General features: G+C 39.0%; 1 protein-coding gene across 3 annotated transcripts in view; it reads left to right on the plus strand.

Annotated features, from left to right (window-relative positions):
- The window catches only part of PCSK5 (proprotein convertase subtilisin/kexin type 5), a 225,985-nt gene that overhangs the window by 121,585 nt on the left and 82,019 nt on the right, over positions 1–22,381 (plus strand). For all 3 annotated transcript variants that reach the window (XM_039566779.1, XM_039566778.1, XM_039566777.1), the window contains exons 9-10: positions 288–388; positions 8,017–8,120. In XM_039566779.1, the coding sequence (XP_039422713.1) occupies positions 288–388; positions 8,017–8,120 (205 nt within the window). The remainder of the gene's footprint in view (positions 1–287; positions 389–8,016; positions 8,121–22,381) is intronic.

Genomic DNA, 22,381 nt, shown 5'->3' on the forward strand with positions numbered 1-22,381 from the left:
AAATAGAAGGGCAGAGTTCCAGTTGTGCAGCTGTTCAGTTTCAAACTCCTCTGCATGTTTTTCTAGTTTAAAAGTGTCTTTGTTGATCATGCCATGGAGCAATATAGAGAGCGCTCTCTAAATTCACAAGTGACTTCAAGGTCAGAACATCTAACAACATGTATATTCCCTTTCTTGCAATTAAAGAAGAAAATACCCTCCACATACCTATGAATCATTCAAGTAAATGAAACATGCTCTGATTTCTGAAGTTGTGTTCTAAATTTCACACATTAAATTTCTTCCAGATCACTACAGACCTGAGGCAGCGTTGCACAGACAGCCATACTGGAACCTCAGCCTCTGCACCTATGGCTGCAGGCATCATTGCCCTGGCACTGGAAGCAAAGTAAGATCTGAGTTATACTCTGAAATAAAACTTAAGCATACGGGAAGATACTTCTCATTCATCCAGCGCCTTTATACACACATTACACAGTGCTTTGGAAGCTTTGTTGTCATAATACATGGTAGCCTTTCAAGTATAGGAAAGATCTCCATACTTACTTCACATGAAGGAAAGCTGACACTGTGGAGATGCTGACAGAGTACTCAGTGTTGTAGTAACTTGAAACAATGTTGAACCCAGGTGGTTTCCATTAAATGATGTATAGCATCCTCACGATGTCTTACAGTACACTCACAAGGCTGCCCATATGTGCTATGCACTGCAGGGTACTGTAGGTCACCTCCTCCATTCATCAGGCTCCTCTTAGCAATGTCTTTTCTTGAACACTGAAAGAGGTTTTGGGAGGTGTTAGGTTAACCTGAACATGAGTCAGTATAGTATGAAAAATAAAATCTCAACTTCTGCATGCTGACACAAGTCTATTTTTTAATATGGGTCAAGTTCCTCAGCTCTAAAAACCATGGATAGTGTAGATCCATAGTCCTTGTACATTTAGCTCAAAAATTTTTCTGTATTACAAGCATCTTCTCAACTGCATGATTTTGTTCTTTATGCCTAATATATACTCTCTAATGTGTTTCATGGAGCAGCAGAAATGTGGGAGATCTTCAGGTAAATCTGTATTTCAAACTATTTTGCATTACTTTGTGCTCTGTTGGATAATACCTGCAGGTTTAAGACGGAATGCTTCACCCCAAATCCTACTCAAAATCAACTGTTTCTAAGTTCTAGGACATTGATTCTGTTAAATTCTGGGAAAAAATAGTTTCCTGTGGGGTCAGCCATTTTCTTTGAAGGAAGTAAGAAATTTGCACACAATAGTAATTTCATTGCATGTCATTCATAACATTAGAATTACGTTTCCATCTTTCATGCTGCTTTTTTGAAGACACCTTGACCCAATATTCAACGCAGAATACTTTTTGCTGTTGAGTTATAAGCTTGAGAATAAGAGTTTGTAATTGAAGACCTGACATAATCTTAAATAGTTCAGCACTTGTGACATTCTAATTGTGTTTTCTTAATGCACTTATCAGAAACAAAGGTATTTTGAAAAGTTAATAAATGTTATTGTGGAGGTTTTAAAACTTTTAAATCTCTTCTTAACCTCAGTTTTAAAATCCTTAAGTTCATTCCAAACAATCTGCAAATGCAGATAATATTGCATGTGTGTACATTTCAACTTGCTGGAAGTTTTTCTCACTATTTCTTAATGAACTGAAATTGGTAATTGATTTTTTTTGTTTTGTTTTAGTTGAAAATTTCAAAAAAGGTGTATCACACAAGACCTACAACAAAGCTATTTCTGATTGTGGCATCTTAAAACATGCTGATAAGCTTACCCTTTTTTCTCTGTGACCTTTGGTCACTCTGTCAGTGGGAAATCTATGTTAGTGCCCATGGACTAGCTTTTTTTTCAGAACTAATAGTTGCTATAATAGACATAAAGACAAGACTGTATTAAAGCTTCATATGTGGTGATGGAGGCAAAATGTGCGAGTGACTAAATATCCCAGTAACTCTTTTGTATTTGTAATACTCTGTTGCAGGGTGCTAAAAAGGGCTTTGAAGTGAAAATGTGTTGATTTTGCCTCCTTTTAGATTCTGTTCCATTTCATTAAGTGAAAGGTTTTGGTTCTAGACCTTAGCCTGTATATTTGAATAGATGCAAAGGAATTATATTAACAATATCATAAATGTGGTTTTTATTCATTTGTATTCTAGTCACTAACTTTTCTCTTGTATGTGTACTTAAAATCTGCCACTGCTGCTGACCACAGCCCCTAAATAAAATAGGAAAAAAAAAAAAAAAAAAAAGAAGTTAAAAAGAAGAGAGAAACTAGGGAGAAAAATATTTCCTGGTTTCCCATGCTGGTTTTCTTCACCAGTTCAGAGAGATCTTTGGTCTTGTGACATTATAGATTATGAAGTACAACCTTTAATATTATAGGGACATCATCTTGAGATCTATTAAATTAAAGTCTGGGGTTTGTTTGCATGGAATATGTTTCGATTATTTTATGCAGTTTCTGAGTTTCTTATTTATGTGATTTGAAATTTCAGGCTGTATTTTTCACCTGTGATGCCTGCCAATTTAGGTGACCCTAAGTAAATGTTAGGAATTAAAGCATGAAAAACGAAGTTTTGAAGCCATCAAAGTATTGCCTGCAGTACTTTTTAAATGGGATATAAATGACACATGATCTTGTGGCTTAGTGTAACGGCTTACTGAAACTATTTTGCATTCAGACAGAGTTTGCGTTTTCATAGATTCTTCCTTAGATTCTCTATTAGTACCTCTGCTAATGGCACCGTTTCTATGAGATTTTTAAAAAAGACAAGTTGGAAAAGGGTTTTGCAAGGTTAGTTACATTCTTTGGATAGCAAGCTGCTTAAAAATTGGAGCACTTAGTCCTGGACACTTCTTGACTATGTTTGTAATAATGTATAGTTTCATTCCACTTTGTGCTGGAAAATGCAACAATTTATACCGTGGAAGGGTTTTGAGCCTGTGGAAGTCCATTTTCCCCGGTAGCCAAGTTCTATTCCTGGGAGACATCAGGAGTTGAACAGAGCACTGATATGGCCTGGATGTGCGTTAGAACAGCCAAGACATTGCTTCGACTCTCACACAAAGGTACATTCAACCAAACAAAAAAAGCAAGACAGATTTACACTGCAACCTTGCGCGTTCTTTCTTTGATAAGCCTTATATGGTAGGATTGACAAATAGATGATGGAGGATCTCTTACCTGCCTTCTGATTTGAACCCTCCAATGAGCCATTTCTTCCAACAGGGATCTGCTTCTGAAACCTTGGTAACAAATGGTTTGAAGATGTTGTTACGCATAATGTGAACAAGTTTTATTATTTTTGATCCAGTATTTGAGTATCAAAGTGGCATGTTTTCCTTCAGGAATCAAAGAATTGTAACTGAGTTTCAGACTGCTTGTTTGGAATCCCTGAGGGTGCAGTGCGGGGTTGTAAATATGCAACAACTATCACACAAAGAAGTCTCTTAATTTTCATGTCCTGCAGTTTTCTTATGGTATTCAGATAGTTAATTGTTTCCCAGTTGTACCCCCTTGATGTTTCCCAGTATATCTAGTACCTTGATCAGGTCCTATGAATAAATGCTTGTGTATTGCACTTAGTCATTATGTATTGTCAAATTTTTCTAATTGTAAACGAGAAAATAAGTATAATCAATTTAGTCCACAGAGACAGCAATTTTCTTACTGAAAGTAAACTATTTGCATTGCATAGTACCATCTACTGTTGCTAGCCGAAATTCCTTTTCTCATTGATGAAAAGTTTGGATTTGGGATTTGTCAGAGTCAGGAGAGACAATGGCTCTGTATTGGTTCTAGAGACCATTGTACCATGTTACTTTGAAGAAGCCAAATTTAAAAAAAAAACCCTTATGTTGCTGACAGAAGAATACATTAAATACATTATACATCCCCAACTGAACTGCATGTTCCTGTCTGTAAGCCAATGTATATTTTCCAACACATGGTGTATAAACTACTTTCATGGGTAAGAAGCAGCAATTGAAATGGAGGTATTAGTCTGCTACCTTTCTACTGTGATGTATACTCAGTGGTATAGCATTTGAGAGAGTCTGTTTTCTTCCATGATTCTCTTCACATGAGTGATATGGAATCTTAGAACCATAGGATGATTTTGTTTGGAAGGGACCTTAAAGATCATCTCGTTCCAACCCCCCTGCTATGGGCAGAAACACCTTTCACTAGACTGGGTTATTCAGAGCCCCATCCAGCCTGGCCTGGAACACCTCTAAGGAGCATCCTCAGCTTCTCTTGGCAACCTGTGCCGGTGCTTTACCACCTTGCCAGCAAGGATCTAATCTAAACCTACTCTCTTTCAGAGAGTAGCTTTTCCTTGTAGGAGAGGTGCTTCGTCCCTCTAGCCATTTTGGTGGCCCTCCTCTGGACTTGCTCCAACAGGTCAATGTCATTCCTGCATTTGTCTTTTCTTACATGAAACCAAGGCTAGAACAAGGTAGCTGGGAAAAACTAAAGAATATTAGTAAATTCTGATACTAGTGACAGAAAAATGACAATGTACCACATTTCTCTAAAAGATAGCACCACCAAGTGTAATCACTGAGATAAAAGGAAAATGGAGTTCACATTGTAAGGGGTCAGCAGCATCAGAGGTAGCTACTTTGGACTTCTGGCAACTGAACAGATATTTGCATACTTTCCATACTGATTGATTTTCTTACAGAAAGGAGAAGACCAGTGTTGTGTCTGGCATGGTACAGTTTTGAATACAGAGAACATATTTCTGTGTTTTCAAAGTTATGAGGGCTTTGTCATACATATAGTCAGAGGTTAAAGGTGATGAGACAGCTGAGGTGAACTGAGGAAGTGCTGTCAAATGATTTCTACAGTTAGACTTCAAGTGCAAGAGGAGAGGTTATCATTTAAGTGCATCAGCTTTAGCTAGGTCTTTGCTCCATTGATTGACTGCCTGTTATAGAAGGGAATGCTAGAGTGTGTGAGTCAGAAATCTCCTTCTGAATCTTTGCATTTTTGAAGTAGTTTGCTCTTAATATTGAAGTGTTGGAAAACATAACCATCAGTAAATGCTTACCTTAGAACCTGTGTTCTTCTTGAACTTAACCACATATGCCACTTACAAAATTTCAGTTATTATATTGACATTGATTTGAATGTACTTTGGTTCCTTTTGCTGTTTTCAGTTACATATGAATTTGCCAAAGAATAACTATTCAGGCTGAAATTTTCCATTTAACTTACTTTAGAAAGGTTCTAAGAAAATTCCATTCAGACATTTCTTAAACTCAAGCTAGGTTAAAAACAAATAATGTTTGGCTGTGATGATTTTTAACTTCTTTATTGAGTTTTCTGTGTCTGTGCTTTGGAGCAACAGCTAGAAATAAAACAAGTGGATAGCTGTTGTTCTGCTGCCAGGGCAATGCCTTTAACTTGTACAAGCCTTTTAGAAATCTCAGTTGGCACTTTCTCAGTTGAGACTTTTAAGAGTTTAGCAGCTCTATCCCCTGTAGTTTCTTGGCTCTCCAAGTGTTTTCCAGCTTCAGCTTTTAGAGGCTAGTCTCTGAAGTTACTCTTAAGGTGCTGCTGGCTGTTCACCTTTAGAGCAGGGATCCCATCATCTTTTTCCTGTCAGTTCCTGGGAGGAAAATGAGGAAGGTGGAAGAGGAGCAGTTTCACTGAATTGCAGTGGCCCTGTAGTCAGTCTTTTGAAATGTGGAAGACAGGTCAAATCAATAGCCTGGGTACCATGTTAGTCATAGCTTCCTGTCTTGACCTAGGACAATGTAAGCCTTCTTCACCTTCACAGTCAAGCTGGCTCCAAGAGTGGTAACTAACCTAAGTTTTTTTTGCAGTTCCTTCCATGCTGTTATTACTCAGACTGTGAGCAGTCTTTTGGACAGTCTCATTTTATTGTTCCTTTGGAGATGACACAATAAAGGATGTAATTCAGATGCCTTTCTCTCAGGGGTTTTCTCCTCCCAATTTCATCATTATCAGCCTGCAGTTAGGCCATTGTTTGTTTGATTTTTGGCGCTTACGGTTTTTTGTCTTTGGGAAGAACGCAATACTCTGTAGGGTCTGCCATCTTCACTGCTATGTGCACTGCAGATTTGACAGGTACACCAGAACACCATTGTTGGTGGATGTATGGCTGCTTACCCCACTGTTTATCTAAAGGAAGACATTCATCATGTCCTATCACAACTTGTCTGGATTTTATCCTAAAAACCACTATAACAATAATGCAAAATATGGATTTATTTTCTTCCTCGTACAAAAAGGGTGGTAAAACATTGGAACAGATTGCCCACAGAGGTGGCTGATGCCCCATGCCTGGAAACATTCAAGGTGAGTTCAGACAGTGTTCTGAGCAACCTGATCTAGTTGAACATGTCCCTGCTGATTGCTGGGGACTTGGGCTAGATGATCTTTAAAGGTCCCTTCCAGCCCAAACCATCATATGATTCTATGGCTGTAGATTCTGTGGCAAAGCCTTCCAATACTGCCTCATGAGGAGATCAGGATGCATTACAGAAACTGTGGGGATGCGTCGTGAGTATAAACTGAATGTTGTAAAGTAGAGCTAGAAGTTGATTAAAATGATGTTGTACAGGCACATGCTATGTGGTTAAAAAAGCTGTAGTATGTTATGTGACTGTACAAGCATATGCTATCTTACAAATCCTCAAGGTACCTTACATTCCATTACTTTTTTTTAATCTTTATTTCAGTAATTTTTACCAGCTCAGCTGGATAAACAGTTACTGTCGTTCTAGTCCAGCAGTCTGGTGTGAGAAGTTGCACCATAAGAAAAAAACCCATGCCTATAGGCCTAGTAATGTTTAAAAAAATGCTCAGGGACAGAAGGTATCTGCTCTCATTAAATGTAACAATATTTAAATATGTTAAGCATCTGGTTTAAGAACCAAGGTTTCCCTGGTTTTCAATGACTGCATAGTCCTGGGCAGTGTAGACAGCCAGTTCTGGGTCTTACAAACTTCATTCTGGTCTGTCTTCAGCTGAGGGGAATTGTGGCAGTATGTGCAGTAGGGGCAGATAATGATGCTCTGAGACTGATACTTAGTGACAGGTGTTCTGCACCACAGTACTTTTTTCTTCTTCATTGTTTAGTGGCTTAGTTTATCATTCCCTCTACTACACTGCATTTTTAAAGAGAATACTGCTCATCTTCTTGCAGGTAATAGAAAAACTGAAAAATTGGAAGGAGAAAAAAAAAAAATAGCCAAGTGATGGCATCTTTAGATTGTCTTCTAAGAAAAGGAATTGTCCTTGTTGTAGATATAGAAGAAACAGGAAAACTGCAATCCCTGAAGGTTTGCCCTTATCCTAGAAGATAACTCTTTATTCATGTCATAGTGAGGATACAAAATGGCATCTTCTTTCACCTTCCAAGTGGAAAGGTTATTAGGAATACCTTAAAGAAATACACATCTGTGCAATCAGGCCTTTGCTTTGTAACTCACCAACTATCCAACTGCTTGGAATTCCTGCAAAATACTCATAGACTCTCAGTGAATTTCAAGACCAGGGGTAGTAGACAAATTAATAACAACAGAGACACCTGGAATAACTTCAATAGGAACTGAAAGTCTGGAGGAATTTCCAGTTTGAGCTAGCAGTTAGTGAGATTTAGTAGAACTTTTCAGCAAGCCAAAAGTTTAATTTCTTCTCCTTTACGCTCATTAAGATACAGTAGTTGGTGGTCATAAAAATTGCCTCTGTGTGAAATGGACTCATTCATCTTCCCTTCAGTTTCATGTCGCAGAATATTATCATATATTGTTACTGTCTGCTTATGGCAAACCTCCCAGTTGTATAAATAATTTCATATAGTTTTTCTGTAAAATTGGAACATATTCTTTTGAATGGAGCAAAAGAAAGTAGAGAAGATAAATTAAAGTTGTCTTACTTTGGGTTCTTTTCAGTTTACATGACCCTGTATCCTTGCATCCTGGTAAAATGTCTGATCTGTGACTTTGTCTTTCCCCTGTTTCATAGTCCATTTCTGACCTGGAGAGACATACAGCACATTATTGTCAGGACTTCACGTGCAGGACATCTGAATGCTAATGACTGGAAAACCAATGCAGCTGGTTATAAGGGTGAGAGCTTTCTTTCTTCTTTGCTGTCACAAACAACCTATTATTTGATATTTTTGTTTAACCCTATGGTGTTCATAGTTTGGAGACCTTTCTGCCTCAATCTGAAGGGGCCTCTCTTCTCTTATACAATGTAAACCTTTTAGAATAACTAAACCACAAAACTGTCAGCTAAAAAATGCACTGGCCCAATCTTCTTAGTCCCTTTCAGTCCTATGTCATGCACTGCTGCCAGAAAACTAAGTAAATTAGTGGTGTTTAATTTTTTTTTATGCCTAGCATTCTGATAAAGAAGTGTAGAGTTGAAGACAGCAATTCTGAATTCCAGCATGTTCTCACTCAGAATTATTGACAGTTTCAATCTAAAATGATGAAACAGTATTTTCAAATTTCTTTTTTATATGATAAACCCAATATTATTTATATGTAAGATTTCTGTCAGATTTTGGATAAAATCGAATTTTGAGCTGTCATGACTTTTAATGGGACAGAGAATAATTTTTCAGTGACCTGTTAGGTAGATTTCTAAAATTTTCTACTGTCTTGTAAATTTGATAAAAGCCACATCTTAAAACATTTTTTCACTTTTGTAATGCAAGTGGAGGTAAACACTTGTACCATTAAATAGGATATATTTTTTCAGGGTGGGTTAAAACGAAACCTTGAATCTGTACAATGTTTTATTTCAACACAGATTTTCCTCTGATTCCTACTTACTACATTCTTGCTGCTTTCAGGTTGTGTTGCATCCTAAACAAAACCCTGGAATGACTTATTTCTGGTTCTCTTTTTCTAAGAGTTCCACCCAAGACTGAAATACTTATTATAAGATGAGATTTGATCTGTTTGTACCAGGATCTCCTGAGAGAAAAGTGTAATATACAAGACTCATCAGATCTTTACCGTGGTTTCACTTTAAAACTGAAGCCTGTATTTAATCTATTTTGAATCAAGGCACTGCTACCGTAGAGCACCTTTGATATATAATTCTGACCTATGACATTTTTGCTGCAATGGCATAGAAACCAAACCAAAAAAAAACCCCTTTTTATTTTTGGATCCAAACCAGTCTCTAACTACAGCAGATGTATTTAGAAATGGATATTTGATTTGAACCTCCTAATCATGTGAAGATTTTGATGTTTAAGGGCCTGGTTTTGTCCCATTTGCAAGTGAATGCCCAAACACAAAACACATAAATTGTGATAAATAGATACTTCCTTAATTGCAATAACATAGTATTTGTTATTGTGAAACACAGCTCAGGATTTTAAAAGTTTTGTAAGGAGATTGTGACACTATCATCAGTTTATTGAAGCTGTATGAAGGTCAAAGAACACTTTCCAAGTAACATAAAGAAGAGCTTTTTTTTTCATATCTTACTTCCAAAATTCTATATTTTTATGTTTTTCCACTTGTTGCCCAAGAGGGGCAAACACCCTGTGAGTCATTTCACAGCAGCTCTCACTCTCTCATCAAGAGACAGGTCACACTAAGGTCACACCAGCAGCAGCGGCATTGGCAGCAGGACTTGCAATGTTGAACGATTGTTGAACCACTGCTTATTCTGAATCCCTGGAGCCATTTTTCTATGCATTGTAACACATATGTAGTAGGGAAGACGGATGAAAAAGGGTTTCATCTCCACTTGTGGAAACTCACAAATATAGATAAGCTCAACTTGGTAACTTGGATGCAGAAAAAACCAGCTTGAACTGGCAGAACTCTGCTGTAGACTTTATGGTGAAATTGAAAAAGAGGAAGACGAGCTAAATGCCTTGACCTCTGCACAGCTTAAGAATCAACCTTAACAAATAAAAGCACTAGTTTTAGCTAAATTATTTTGGCAACTTAAGCTGAGCACATGGTTCCAATAAAAATACAGCTCTCTTTAAACTCCTGTTGGTTTTGGAAGAAGGAGAAGCAAAAGATTTAGATTAAATCACAACATCCGAACCTGAATTCAAAAGGGAATTTGGACACCACTGCTGGCAAGACTGAAACAGGTTTTTTAATTGCATGTGGCAATATTTAGTATAATATTACACTATTATCCTTCACTATCGCCAAGAGTAACAATTATAGTTTTCGTAGATGAACTACTCTGATCAGACTGACTTCCTTAAGAAATTGTATCATAATTTTGTTGATAACAAGACCCATGTTTCTTCCACAGCATGTTCTTAAGAAGGGGTGGAAGATTTTATTTTTAATTATCTGAAGCAGACACTCACAAGAAATAATCTACCTTTCTTCAGTGCATACTAGTGGAGAAAGAGGAAAATGAGAATAAAGAGAAAGACAGGTTTGCCCCTTTGGAAATAAGAACTGAAAGGGTGAAAAACAGCAAAAACCTGAAAAAACCTTTCACTCAACAAAAGGTCAGCAAGAGCTGGTAGTTGAAAGTGGGTCAGCATGCCATTTCAGAGGGCTGTTCTGCTGGTCTGCATGGCAACCCTCTCCCTTGCCATAGTCCCTGGCAGTGTTTTGCCATTGGAGAACACACAGAAGGAGCTCACAGATGTCATTACTGGTTTCAAGATCTCCTTTTTTTGCTGTCTTACATTTATACAAAGAAAGATTAATTCATGAAAAACACTTAAGCCAGCTAGTGATTTGCTAAAGCAGTGCTTGTTATTTGTTTAATTTTCTGGCAAGTAAACAGTGCTCATTAAATTCATGTCAATAGAATTAACTCAGGAATGAGCAAGAATTTTTACTTGGTGGGGGTTTTTTATCATTTTATTGTCAGACAGCCTGGATCTTTTCTCAGAAACTTGTTATTTTGTAGTCTAAAAAAGAAAGGCTTGAATACTCAGGATATTCTCTGATTAGTGAGTTGTACATATAATTTGTCAATAGAGGGTTTTTTTAACAATTAAAGCAGTTAATTAGCTGATTTTATGGAAAAATACTTGAGAGCATCTGTTTTTGTGAAGATATCAAAACTGTTGATCTGTTTCTGCTATGGCAGATTGGATGCAAATCTTTGTTCTGTCAGCTGTTTAGTCAACAACAGAGCATGCAAGTGCATTCATAAAAAGGAAGCTGTATTAAAGCTGACTTGTCTCTGAGTTGAAAGATACAGAATGAAACACTACAGTTTTAAAAACAATGGTCAAATCATATGAACAGTTCTTTGTCTGTAAGTGAAGCTCCACATATTGTCAAATACTGTCTCTGGAGAAATAGACCATTCATACGGAGGAATACTACTAATTTGCAGGGAAATTTTTAGAGAACATACTTCACTCTTCCTGGCTCTAAAGCACAGACAATAACACTTTAGTACACTGAAATAAAAAATAAGATAAAATGAAATCAAAACTCTACCCAGTTTTTTCAATTTCAGGCTTTTCCTAGGCCCAGAGGAGATACTCTTCCTAGAGAAACCAAGTTGCCTCAATTGTCAACCAGTAATACCAGAGTTATGTCACATCCCTTTAGGATTACCAAAGTATCTGCTGCTTCCATTGAAGAATGACCACTGCAAAGGACTAGACACTTAATATTTTAGAGCCTTTTAATATAATTGCCTAATTACAGTATTTCATAAAACTAGTGATTATATTAGCTGTGAGCAGAGCATTAGTGGTCTGGGAGTGAGAAAGAGATGAGTCCATCTAGGCTCCTGTTTAGGAGACCTAGACTGGACAGATTTAAATTGCGGTAACCAGTAGCCAGGCAGGAATTCAGAAGTGGGCAAGAATATCTTTACAATGCGTGCATTTCAGAGAAGACAAATAAACTATTCATGAACACCTTACTGCATGTTTTCAATAACTTTAAAATGTAAATAAATTTTAAATTGTATTTTGAAAACAGAAGCTGGCATAAGACTTTTGGAAAACAGCATGCACTCATAAGTGGTTATGTCAAACAATCAAAGCTTTTCATCTATCAAAAGACCTCCCACTCTTACAGATACTTCCTGATATTTTTACATGGTACTGGCAGCCAGTAAACTCCTATCCACCCCTAATGCTCATACACAGAGTGAGTGGAGCAAGTGAAACTGAAACTTTGAGTTTGGCTATTGTAATATCCCAGCTTTCTTTAGCTGTCAATAGTACACCAAAGACATGAAGTTGCATTGGTCTGTGTAGCAGTGAGGAAGACCATATCCTGTGCAAGCTAGACTAACTGTTTTTTGTGCTTGAAATATTAAAGGATGACCAGCCTGGATGAACAGGTAGCTTTGGCTGGAACTCAGGAGAAAAAAGAGAGTTTATCATCTTAGGCAGACTACTGGCTGGATACTCAAGAGAAGTACAAGGATGTCATGGGGTTATGTGGTGAGAAAATTGGAAGGGCCAAAGCCCAACTAGAATACAATTTGGCTCCTGCAGTAAAAGGCAATTAAAAAACGTTTCTATGAATACATTAACAACAAAAGGAGGGTTAAGGGTAGTCTCCATCCTTTATTGGTTGCAGGGGGAAAGATAATAACAAGGGATAACAAAAAGGATGAGGCAGTTAACACCTTTTTTGCCTCAGTCTCAAATAAGAAGACCCATTGTTCTCTGGGTACCTGAACGGGAAGATGGGAATGGGAAAAAGAATGAAACCCCCATAATCCAAGGGAAAGTGGTCAGTCCTGCCACACCACTTAGACACATACAAATCTATGTGGTCAGTTAGGATCCACACAAAGGTACTGAGGGAGCTGGTGCAAGAGCTCACCACTTTCAATCATTTAGCAGCAGTCCTGGTTAATCAGAGGTCCTGGTTGAGTGGAAGTTAGCAAATATGATGCCCATCTACAAGAAGGGTCAGAAGAAGGATCTGGGGGACTACAGACCTGTTAATCTGATCTCTGTGCCAGGGAAGGTCATGGACCAGACCGTCTTGAGTGCCATCATGTGACATGTACAGAACAACCTTTGACACTGTTTCCCACGTCATTCTCCTGAAGAAACTGGCCGCTTATGGTTCAGATGGGTGCACAGTTTGCTGGATGAAAAAATGACTGAATCGCCAAGCCCAGAGAGTGGTGGGGAATTGAGTTTAATCAGCTGGTGGCCAGTAACTACTGGTATTCCCCAGGACTGCGTACTGGGGCCAGTTCTTTTATATCTTTATCAATAACCTGGATGGGATCAAGTGCACCCTCACTCAGTTTGCAAATGGCACCAAGTTGGACGGTGATCAGCTGGAGGGAAGGAAGCCTCTGCAGAAGGATCTGGACAGGCTGGATCAGTGAGCCAATTTGTGAAGTGCAACAAGGTGGTGTTCCAGGTCCTGCACTTTGGTCACAACAACCCTGTGCAGCCCTACAGGCTGGGGGAAGAGTGACTGGGAAGCTGCCTGACATAAAAGAACCTGGGGTGCTGGTCAAGAATAACAGAGTCAGAGCATGAGCCAGTAGTTGCCCAGGTGACCAAGAAGGCCAGTGGTATCCTGGTTTGGATCAGTAATAGTGTGGCCAGCAGGACCAGGGCAGTCACTACTCCCCTGTACTCAGCACTGGTGAGGCTGCATGTCAAGTCCTGTGTTAAGTTTTGGAGCCCTCACAACAAGAAGGACATTGAGGTGTTGGAGCATGTCCAGAAAAGGATAACAGAGGTGTTGACTCTGATGAGGAGCTGTTGAGGGAGCTGGAATTGTTTAGCCTGGAGAAAAGGAGTCTAAGGAACCTTATCTTTCTCTGCCTTTCTCTACAAGGAGGTTGTAGCAAGGTGAGAGTCTCTTCTCACATATAACAAGCCAAGCACAAGAGGGCTTGTGACAGGGGAGGTTTAGATTGGATATTAGGGAAAATTCTTTCTGTGAAAGGGTTGTCAAGCATTGGAACAGAGTGCCCAGGCAAGTGGTGGAATCACCATCCCAGGAAGTGTTTGAAAGATGTATAGATTTGGCATTTGGGGACATGGTTTAGTAGTTGACTTGGCACTAGAATGTTAGTGGTTGGACTTGATGATAAGGATTTTTTCCAGCCCAAATGATTCTGTGATTCTAAGTAGGCAGCTGATAGCAAACATATTCTTGGAAAAGGCAGTCTAACTATATAGCCATCTAACTATATGACTGTCTTCAGCAGATTAGTGGATGTAAAGTCTGAGAGAGATGTCCTCACAGTGGTAGGCATTAGTCTTCTATTAGCTGAACTGGTTAGATTAATCTGAACTTTTTGCATTATAGCTCCTGACTGGAAGTTGTTTAAAGTCAGGGCAGCATTTAGTTTAGCACCAGGAAAGCAGAGAAGTAAACTAGCTAAAATTACTAGCTAGTCTAACAGTGGCTGGAAGTGTCTCCCCCAGCACTGATAGAACATTTATGATTGAAAGGGTCTGTGTCCTCAGGAATCTCATCCACGTTTAAATACTGCATGAGTCACAGGTCAATATCATAACCTTTATAAGTGCTTTATACAGAAATCCTTGCTGCAGCTAGAGAAATCTGTGGAGGGATTTGGAAATCAAGATAGCTGAGGAAAAGTCATTAAAGACATGCATGTTCTAGCAGCAAGTTTAAAATTACTGTCTTTTTACTGGATGGTCACTGTGACCTTTCAAGGTGACTCTTGTTTCCTTCCTGCATGCAGCAGTTCAGTTCCTGGCTATAAATAAAGTTTTCTTTAACTTAATACTAAAATTGCATTAGGAGTTTTTCAGAGCTTGGTATGTTAAACCCAAACAAATTGCCAGGTAGCTGAGTTCTGCTAGCCTTGAGTAAGAACTGAAATACCTCTTTGGGATTTGGGGAAGGGAGCTGGAAAATATCTTGAACTATGTGGCCTAGATCATGGTTATTGATTTTTTTTTTTCTCGACCAAACTGAGGTTACAGACAATGTTGTTTCCAGTTGAAAGACAAATAAGATCAGGAATTTGTCTGTATAGTTCCAGAAATGGTGATGTACAAAGTAGGAGAGGGAATCTTTCAGAGAAGTCAGGCAGACATCATTACTTTTCCCAGCCTCAAATTCTTCATTATCAAAGCTTCTCATTTACTTTTTGGGTCTGCAACACTGTTTTCTGTTCTCTCTGAAGAGCAATGAATGAATGAAGCTGCAAATGTAAAAGAGAGTTTAAGGAGAAGCTTCAAGCCTGTGTCGGGATACATAAAGAAAAATGGATGGACATCCATCATGATTTTGTCTTACACTTGGTTGCTTTCCTGGGATCATATATTGTAAGTCAAACTTGCACGTCTTCTGAAATGTAAATTAAATGGCTCTAAAGCAGGAGTAACAGCAGGCAAAAGGCAAAATTAGGCTTTAATGTTCTACTGTAGTAGCACTCAGAATTGTCACCTAACCATGATCAGCACAGCAGACAAAGAATTTAAATTAGTGCCTCAGCTCAACAACTGAGATAACTTCATGTCTGTTTGTCTTAGATAAAAATCTATACACAATTGCTGTGCCCTGCAGCTCCCTAGTATTCCAAACATTGCCAAGTGGACTGACAGCACTAACAGGATGCACACCATGAGAGTGATAACCTTTGACATTATTTCCTTTATGAAAACTCTGTAAAGGATTGGGGGCAGGGAGGAAGTGGAGGTTTGAAAGTCTTCCCCTATGGACTCATAACCATAAGAGTCTTCCGCTTACTGTGAAATGTAAATTTCTATTTTGCAGTGTTAAGAAAGAAGAACCAGGATTGGTGAATTTAAAAACTGACTGATAAATTGATACAATTCTGCAAAGCAAAAGGCTTTAATTACAGATATTGAACACTGAATTTTAAAAGAAAAGTCCTTGGAAGTTACGTGCATTTGCATGACCTCTTTATATACTAGTTCTCAATGTGGTACCTTGTGAGAATGTTCTAGGCAAATATCTAGCCATTCTTGTATCCATCCAAACATCTTCTGAATGGGGTAGGTCTGTCTTTTTAAAAGAACAAGCACTTGCCTTTGTGAACACCAAAGCTCTTTGCTGCTGTTGCATTGCTATAATGTCTTTCAATAGTTACAAAGCTGGCAGTAGTTTTATATCAGAGTGTTACCACTTTAACAGAACTAGGATTCAGGCCAGTTAGGAAGCAGATCACACTAGCTACAATGTAGTATTTTAAGCACTTAATATATCCTGTCAGGATGTAGAATTTCTTGTAATAATAGGGAAAGATAAGGGCATACATAGGATGACTCAGCTCAGTTAGGTGCCTGAAGTCCTTTATTACAGTATCCTTTTTTCCTCTCCAGAAAAATCAGCTTTCGAGGATTTGCTTTTAAGTCAGGGGATGCAGAACCTCATCCGCAAGGTCTGTTACTGACATTACTGGCCAGCTATCTCTATAGACTTGGCTTACTGTTTAACTTTCTTTTGCTTCAGGTTACTCGTCAGCATCTATTACATAGCTCCACAGGGGTACTGTGAAATTGGCTTAGTTAATTAATAATTTCTCTAGGTATTCTATTCAGCATCATTATTATTAAACAATTTGCAAAACGCTTTTTTGTGATTTACTGCATGCTCATATACCCTTTTTCTGCTGAAATCTGCTGCAGCGGCATGTTCAGTCAGGAATTAATTTGAGTGTAAATATCTTGCTGGAGCTCCAACACTTCAGGACATACAGTGCCTCTGTGCGAGACAGAACAAGAAGGATGCCATGGGTCTGATACATCTGACAGCACAGAGGTGCTATCTTTGTGTCTTCTGCTAACAATCTGTCAGGATTTCCAGTTACAGTGCCTTTGACTCACCTGTCATCATCTGTTCTGGGATGAAGCCTAGCACACTCTCACCAAAAGGTGTTTTTATTGTTTGATAGAATGACATTATATTTGTCTGCTTTTGAGCTATCAAGGAATCCTAAATGTACCTCCTAGGTACATTTGCTCCAAATAGAGGAGGTGGGTACATTTTTTTACAAGGGGATGCACAGTGCAGTCACAAAATACCTTTTTTTCTTTAAAGAAAAGTTGCAAACCACCATGTTTTCCAGTGGATCTTTGTGCTTTTTCTGGAAAAAAAAATTTATAAAGACTACCACTAGTTTAAAAATTATAGCTTCTATTACTGTAGATGCTCCTTAGCCAACTTCATTTCAGCAAACATTTTTTTCTCCCTTCTAAATGCATATAATCCTCAGATTTATTCCATTCACACAAGCCATCTTACTTCAAGTGATATAGATTAATGTCTTTATGGCTTTATGATTTACAGCCAAATGCTGCTGCAGAGAAGTCTTAGAATCCTGCTGCAGAATTTTTATAGCAATCACCAGTCAGCAGTAGTTAGTTTTCTGTTTCTATCACAACTCTGCTGCTTCAGAGGCAGAGGAGAAGCAAGCCAGTCTTCCTGGTCACTCTGCTGAGGTTTTCAGCAAAGCTCACTGATGTTTTATCTGACTCTGGGTAAGATACCCCCATATGCAGGGCACAGTCTATGTGGGAGCACCCTGTGTTCTGAGGACTTCATTAACCTGCTTAACTCATTCCTAAACAAGCTCTGAGAAGTAAATCAGGAACTGTGGCCATGGGAGAACTTGTTATGGCTGTACTTGGTACCATGGATGCTCGCTGCTGACTGTGGACCAGCTGAATCCCAAGACTAAGGACCTCTGCCTGGAAGCTGCTGACGCTCATGAGAGGCAGGAGCTATTTGGGTGCTACATGCTGTTGCTAGAGCCTGACTGATAGCCCAAAAGTGTACTTGGCTTTTAGCGCCTTTTGTCAACCAATGTCTATTTAATAACCACTTGTATTTATGAGTTTTAAATTCCTGAAACAGATAAAAACTGCCAGGATGTGAAGGCAAATGGAATCTTGGATTTAATTTCTCAATGTTTTAAGATGGTGTGTTCTAAGGCTATTTTTTAAATGACTGCAAAGCCTCATAGCATTGTAAGAGTTGCATACAAGCTACTCACAAAGGTATACTGGCTGCTGGAGGTTTAGTTTCTACTAGCTATCCTGCTAGTGTTTCTGGACAGTCTGTGTTTTATTTTATCAACTAATAGGAGCTTTTTGGCAGAAAGAAAAAAATGTAAAATCCAGAAGCCTCGTCTTTTTTTGTCAAATCTATTATCAGGTAAAGCCATGGTTAGTATATTACTGAAGAAATTATTGGTACTAATGCAAAAATCAGAAATAGACATAGGCATAACTGGAAGCTCAGTAAAAGCAATTTTTTAAGTACTGTGTTAGCACCTTTCTGGCTATGAAAATGTTGAAAGGCCTGGAGCACCTCTTCTATGAATAAAGGCAGGGAGAGGTAGGGTTGTTCAGCCTGAAGAAGAGAAGGCTCCAGTGAGAAGTTATTGCAGCCTTTCAATATATTAAAGGGGCTTAGAAGAAAGACAGAAAGAAACTTTTTATGAAGGTCTGTAGCGACAAGACATGGGGCAATAGTTTTAAATTGAATGAGGATAGATTTAGACTGGACATAATGAAGGACATTTTTATACAGGGTACTTGGTAACAGCCAACATGGCTTTACAAGGGGGAAATCATGCCTGACAAATTTGGTGACCTTCTATGATGGGCCTACAGGATTGATGGGTAGAGGCAGAGCAACTGACATCGTCTACCTGGACTTGTGCAAAGTGTTTGACATTGTACCTTTCAACATCCTGGTCTTCAAATTGAAGAGACATGTATTTGATGGTTGAACTACTTGGTGGGTGAAAAACTAGCTAAACGGCCACACACGACTTGTGGTCAGTGGTGCATTGTCCACATGGAAACCAGTGATGAGTGGTGTCCCTCATCTGTCAGTATTGTGACAGGTACTGTTCAGCATCTTTGTTGGTGACATGGACAGTGCCATCGAGTGCACCCTCATCAAATTTGCTGGCAACACCAAGCAGTGTGGTGCAGTCAACACACTGGAGGGAAGGGATGCTATCCAGAGGGACCTTGACGGGTTTGAGAGAGGGGTTTGTGTGAACCTCTTGGAGTTCAACAAAGCAAATTGTGGCAATCTGAGATACACCCACAGGTTGGGCCGAGAAGTGGTTGAGAGCAACCCCGTGGAGAAGGATTTGGGGGTGATGGTTGATGAAAAACTCAACATGGGCCAGCAGTGTGCACTTGCAGCCCAGCAAGCCCACCCAATCCTTGACTGCATCTAAAGGAGGGGGGCCAGCAGGTTGAAGGACATGATTTTGCCCCTCTGCTCTGCTGTGGTGAGATCCTACCTGGAGTGCTACATACAGTCCCCGACATAAGAAGGACATGGAGCTGTTGGAGCAAGTCCGGAGGAGGGCTGATAAATTGGTAAGAGGACTGGAGCATCTTCCCAGCGAAGACAGTCTGAGAAATTGTGGCTGTTCAGCCTGGAGAAGAGAAGGTTATGTGGAAACCTCATAGCAATCTTGCACTATCTGTAGGGGACCTACAGGAAAGCCATAGAGTCACTCTTCATCAGTATCTGTAGTGATAGGACAAGGCATAATGGGAGCAAATTGAAAGAGGGGAAATTTAGATTAGATATTTAGAAAAGATTCTTTACTGTGAGGGTGGTGAGATGCTGGAACAGGTTGCCCAGGGAGGTTGTGGATCCCCAACCCCATAAATGTTCAAAACCAGGTTGGATAAGGCTTTGAGCAACCTGAGTGGGAGATGTCCCTGCCCACAGCAGGGGGCGTTGGAACTAGTTGCTCTTTAAGGTTCTTTCCAGCCCCTTAACATTTTCTGGTTCTGTGATTATATGATTTGGATGGTGAGGCACTGGAACAGGTTGCCCAGAGAAGCAGTGGATGCCTTATCCTGGAAGTGCCTCAAGGCCAGGTTGGACAGGGCTTTCAGCAGCCTGCTGTAGTGGAAGGTGTCCCTGCTCATAGCAGGAAGGTCAGACTAGATGAGCTTTAAAGGTCCCTTCCAACCCAAATCATTCTGTGCTTCTCCGATTCTATGATATAAAGGCCCTTCAGATTTTCATTGTATATCTTTGTAGCTGCCACTTTTAAGACAAATCTGTTGAGCAACTTTCTGTTTTTCACAACCTTCTCTAGTGTGGTGACAAGTGTAAGAACTCAGTCTTCCTGCATCCATACTGAGTCTTTAAAAATTCCTGGATTTCAGGGAATTCTTTGGGGAGGAAAGACTTAGTTTGCTGTTTCATTTGGTTTTAAGTACAAAAATTGAGGGATTGTTCTGTGTAAAATACAGAAACACAAATAATGCACTTAATTTGAAAACCATAAGGGAATTGGTTTTAAAAGCAAGAAGGAAAAAGCACATTCTTACATGTTTGTGTTATTGGCTTGTAAAGCAGTAATGTGTTGCAGAAATCACACTCAGTTATCACAGATTACTGGTCATAAATTGACATGAAATAGGAATATGGCTGAAACGATGAATTATTATTCAAGATCAGTGTTCTCTTAGATAGGACATGACAAAACAAAATGGTTTAAACCATGCCATTATAACATTTCTCCCCTTTTTGTCCATTTAATTCTTGTTAGACAATTGTTTTCCTTGTTGAAACATTTCAATATACTAAGCAAATGACAGAAAAACAATATGGAATTGTTAAAGCATTATAGAATTAGTTCATTCTATTTGCAATTAAAATGTCAAATGTAAAAGATTGGTGTTGGTCGGTTGAAAGTATTTGTGGGATGAGAGTAACTCAAGAGGCTCATGTATTCTAGACCTGCTAAGCAACATTTAAGAAAACCATAGTATTAATGGACATTTTAGACTCCTATTCTGTCAATCTCATTTTGGATCAAGATCCTGTAGTAGCATAAATGGACAGAACATAATAGTTCACATATCAAACAGATTAATCTAGTTGAGGAAGCTGCATGTTCCTCATTTGTCACTGAAATTATTACCATTTCTCTCCTGATTTAGCATTTGATATGTGTATACAAAATATTTGTATTTCAAATGCTGCTTTGACAGTACACAGAATACGATATCTAAAAGGCCAAAAATACAGTCAGGAGAAAATGTTATGCATGGCTTTTGTCAGAGGAGTGAAATAGCAAGGAAAGGCTTAGCATGTAAGTTACTGATGAGACATCTTGATGATAGGCAATGAAACTGCAGCCTAACAAATCAAGTTTCGCTACACTGGAAATGTTGTGTTTTCAGTGTCTGGGCCCAATTTTTCTGAAGTCTGCATTTTTCTCTGTTATGATTTATCAACACCAGCCATTCATATTTCTCATAGTCAAGTCAAATGGCCTATACATTTTAACTTTAGATTTGAAGGTAGCTTTGCATACTCTCTATATGTAAATGAGAAAGTTACTGGATTTTCAATAGCAATTTCAGACAAAAACAAGGAGATTATGAAAAAGCTGGGGAAGTCTCTCCAGCAGCTCAGAAGGCCTTATTTTCATGGTGCACTAATGAAGGAATTGCACCAGGGGTAAATAAATGGACTTTAGCACTGAGAAATGTTGTTTTCTTTATTGGTAAAAAGATTCATGTTGTTGGAGGCACGTTTTTCTCTGAAACATGCCCTGCATCTGTAAGCCTCTGTGTATGCCTGTGATTTTGCAGATACATAAATGATCAGTTAGCATTGCTGCCTGAGTGGAGAGAGAATTCAAGACAGCTCTATCAATGGACACCTTAGTCACATAAGGAGATCCCATTTTCCAAATCTTCAGCTGAATAACAGCAACAGTCTACTCCTCAGCCACCAGCTTACATTGTACCAACCTCATATTCCTATTTTGTTTGTGAAAGACAAATACGTTTTTACGAAACGGCTCTGACATGCTTAATGATTTCTAGCAACAACTGAGCCCAGTAGCAATTCACAGCAGTGAGAATGTAGAGCGTATAAGTGGGCAGGTGCGAGGTCTGGAGGCATTTGCACTTGCAGTCCGCTTATCTCACTCTGCAGTCATCATTACTGTTCAGATAGTGCTTTTGATTAATCTGGGTTAGCAAAGTCAACTCAGTATCTTCTGCATACAAATCAGTGGCAGTTCCAGGTGTTTCCCAGAAGACATTTATAGTTCCATGTAGACCATCAGGTAATTTTTAACCTTTGGCATGGGCACCTTTGCATATAGCTCACAGGAGTACTAGGATGTACACAGATGGAGGAGCACAATTTGAAGGTAGTAGACAGCAAAATCTGTTTTCTTGTCTAAGACACAACTACTTTGTTTAACTCTGTGATTCTTTCCTAAATTGCTGTAATTTAGTCTTTGAAAATTATGGGCCTCTACTGGTACCTTCAGCTGCTAACCAACCCACTGGATCAAGGGCTTTGAGTTGGAAATGTTTTGGACAGCCAAATGTCGGTCCACATGGCAGGATTTAAGAGTACCCCTGTCTGTCAGGAGGTTTTTATTTCAATTGGAAGGCCTTTCAAGGAAAAAAAGTATTTCTGTT

This window comes from Corvus cornix, chromosome Z (genome assembly GCF_000738735.6).
Source record: "Corvus cornix cornix isolate S_Up_H32 chromosome Z, ASM73873v5, whole genome shotgun sequence".
Classification (NCBI taxonomy): domain Eukaryota; kingdom Metazoa; phylum Chordata; class Aves; order Passeriformes; family Corvidae; genus Corvus; species Corvus cornix.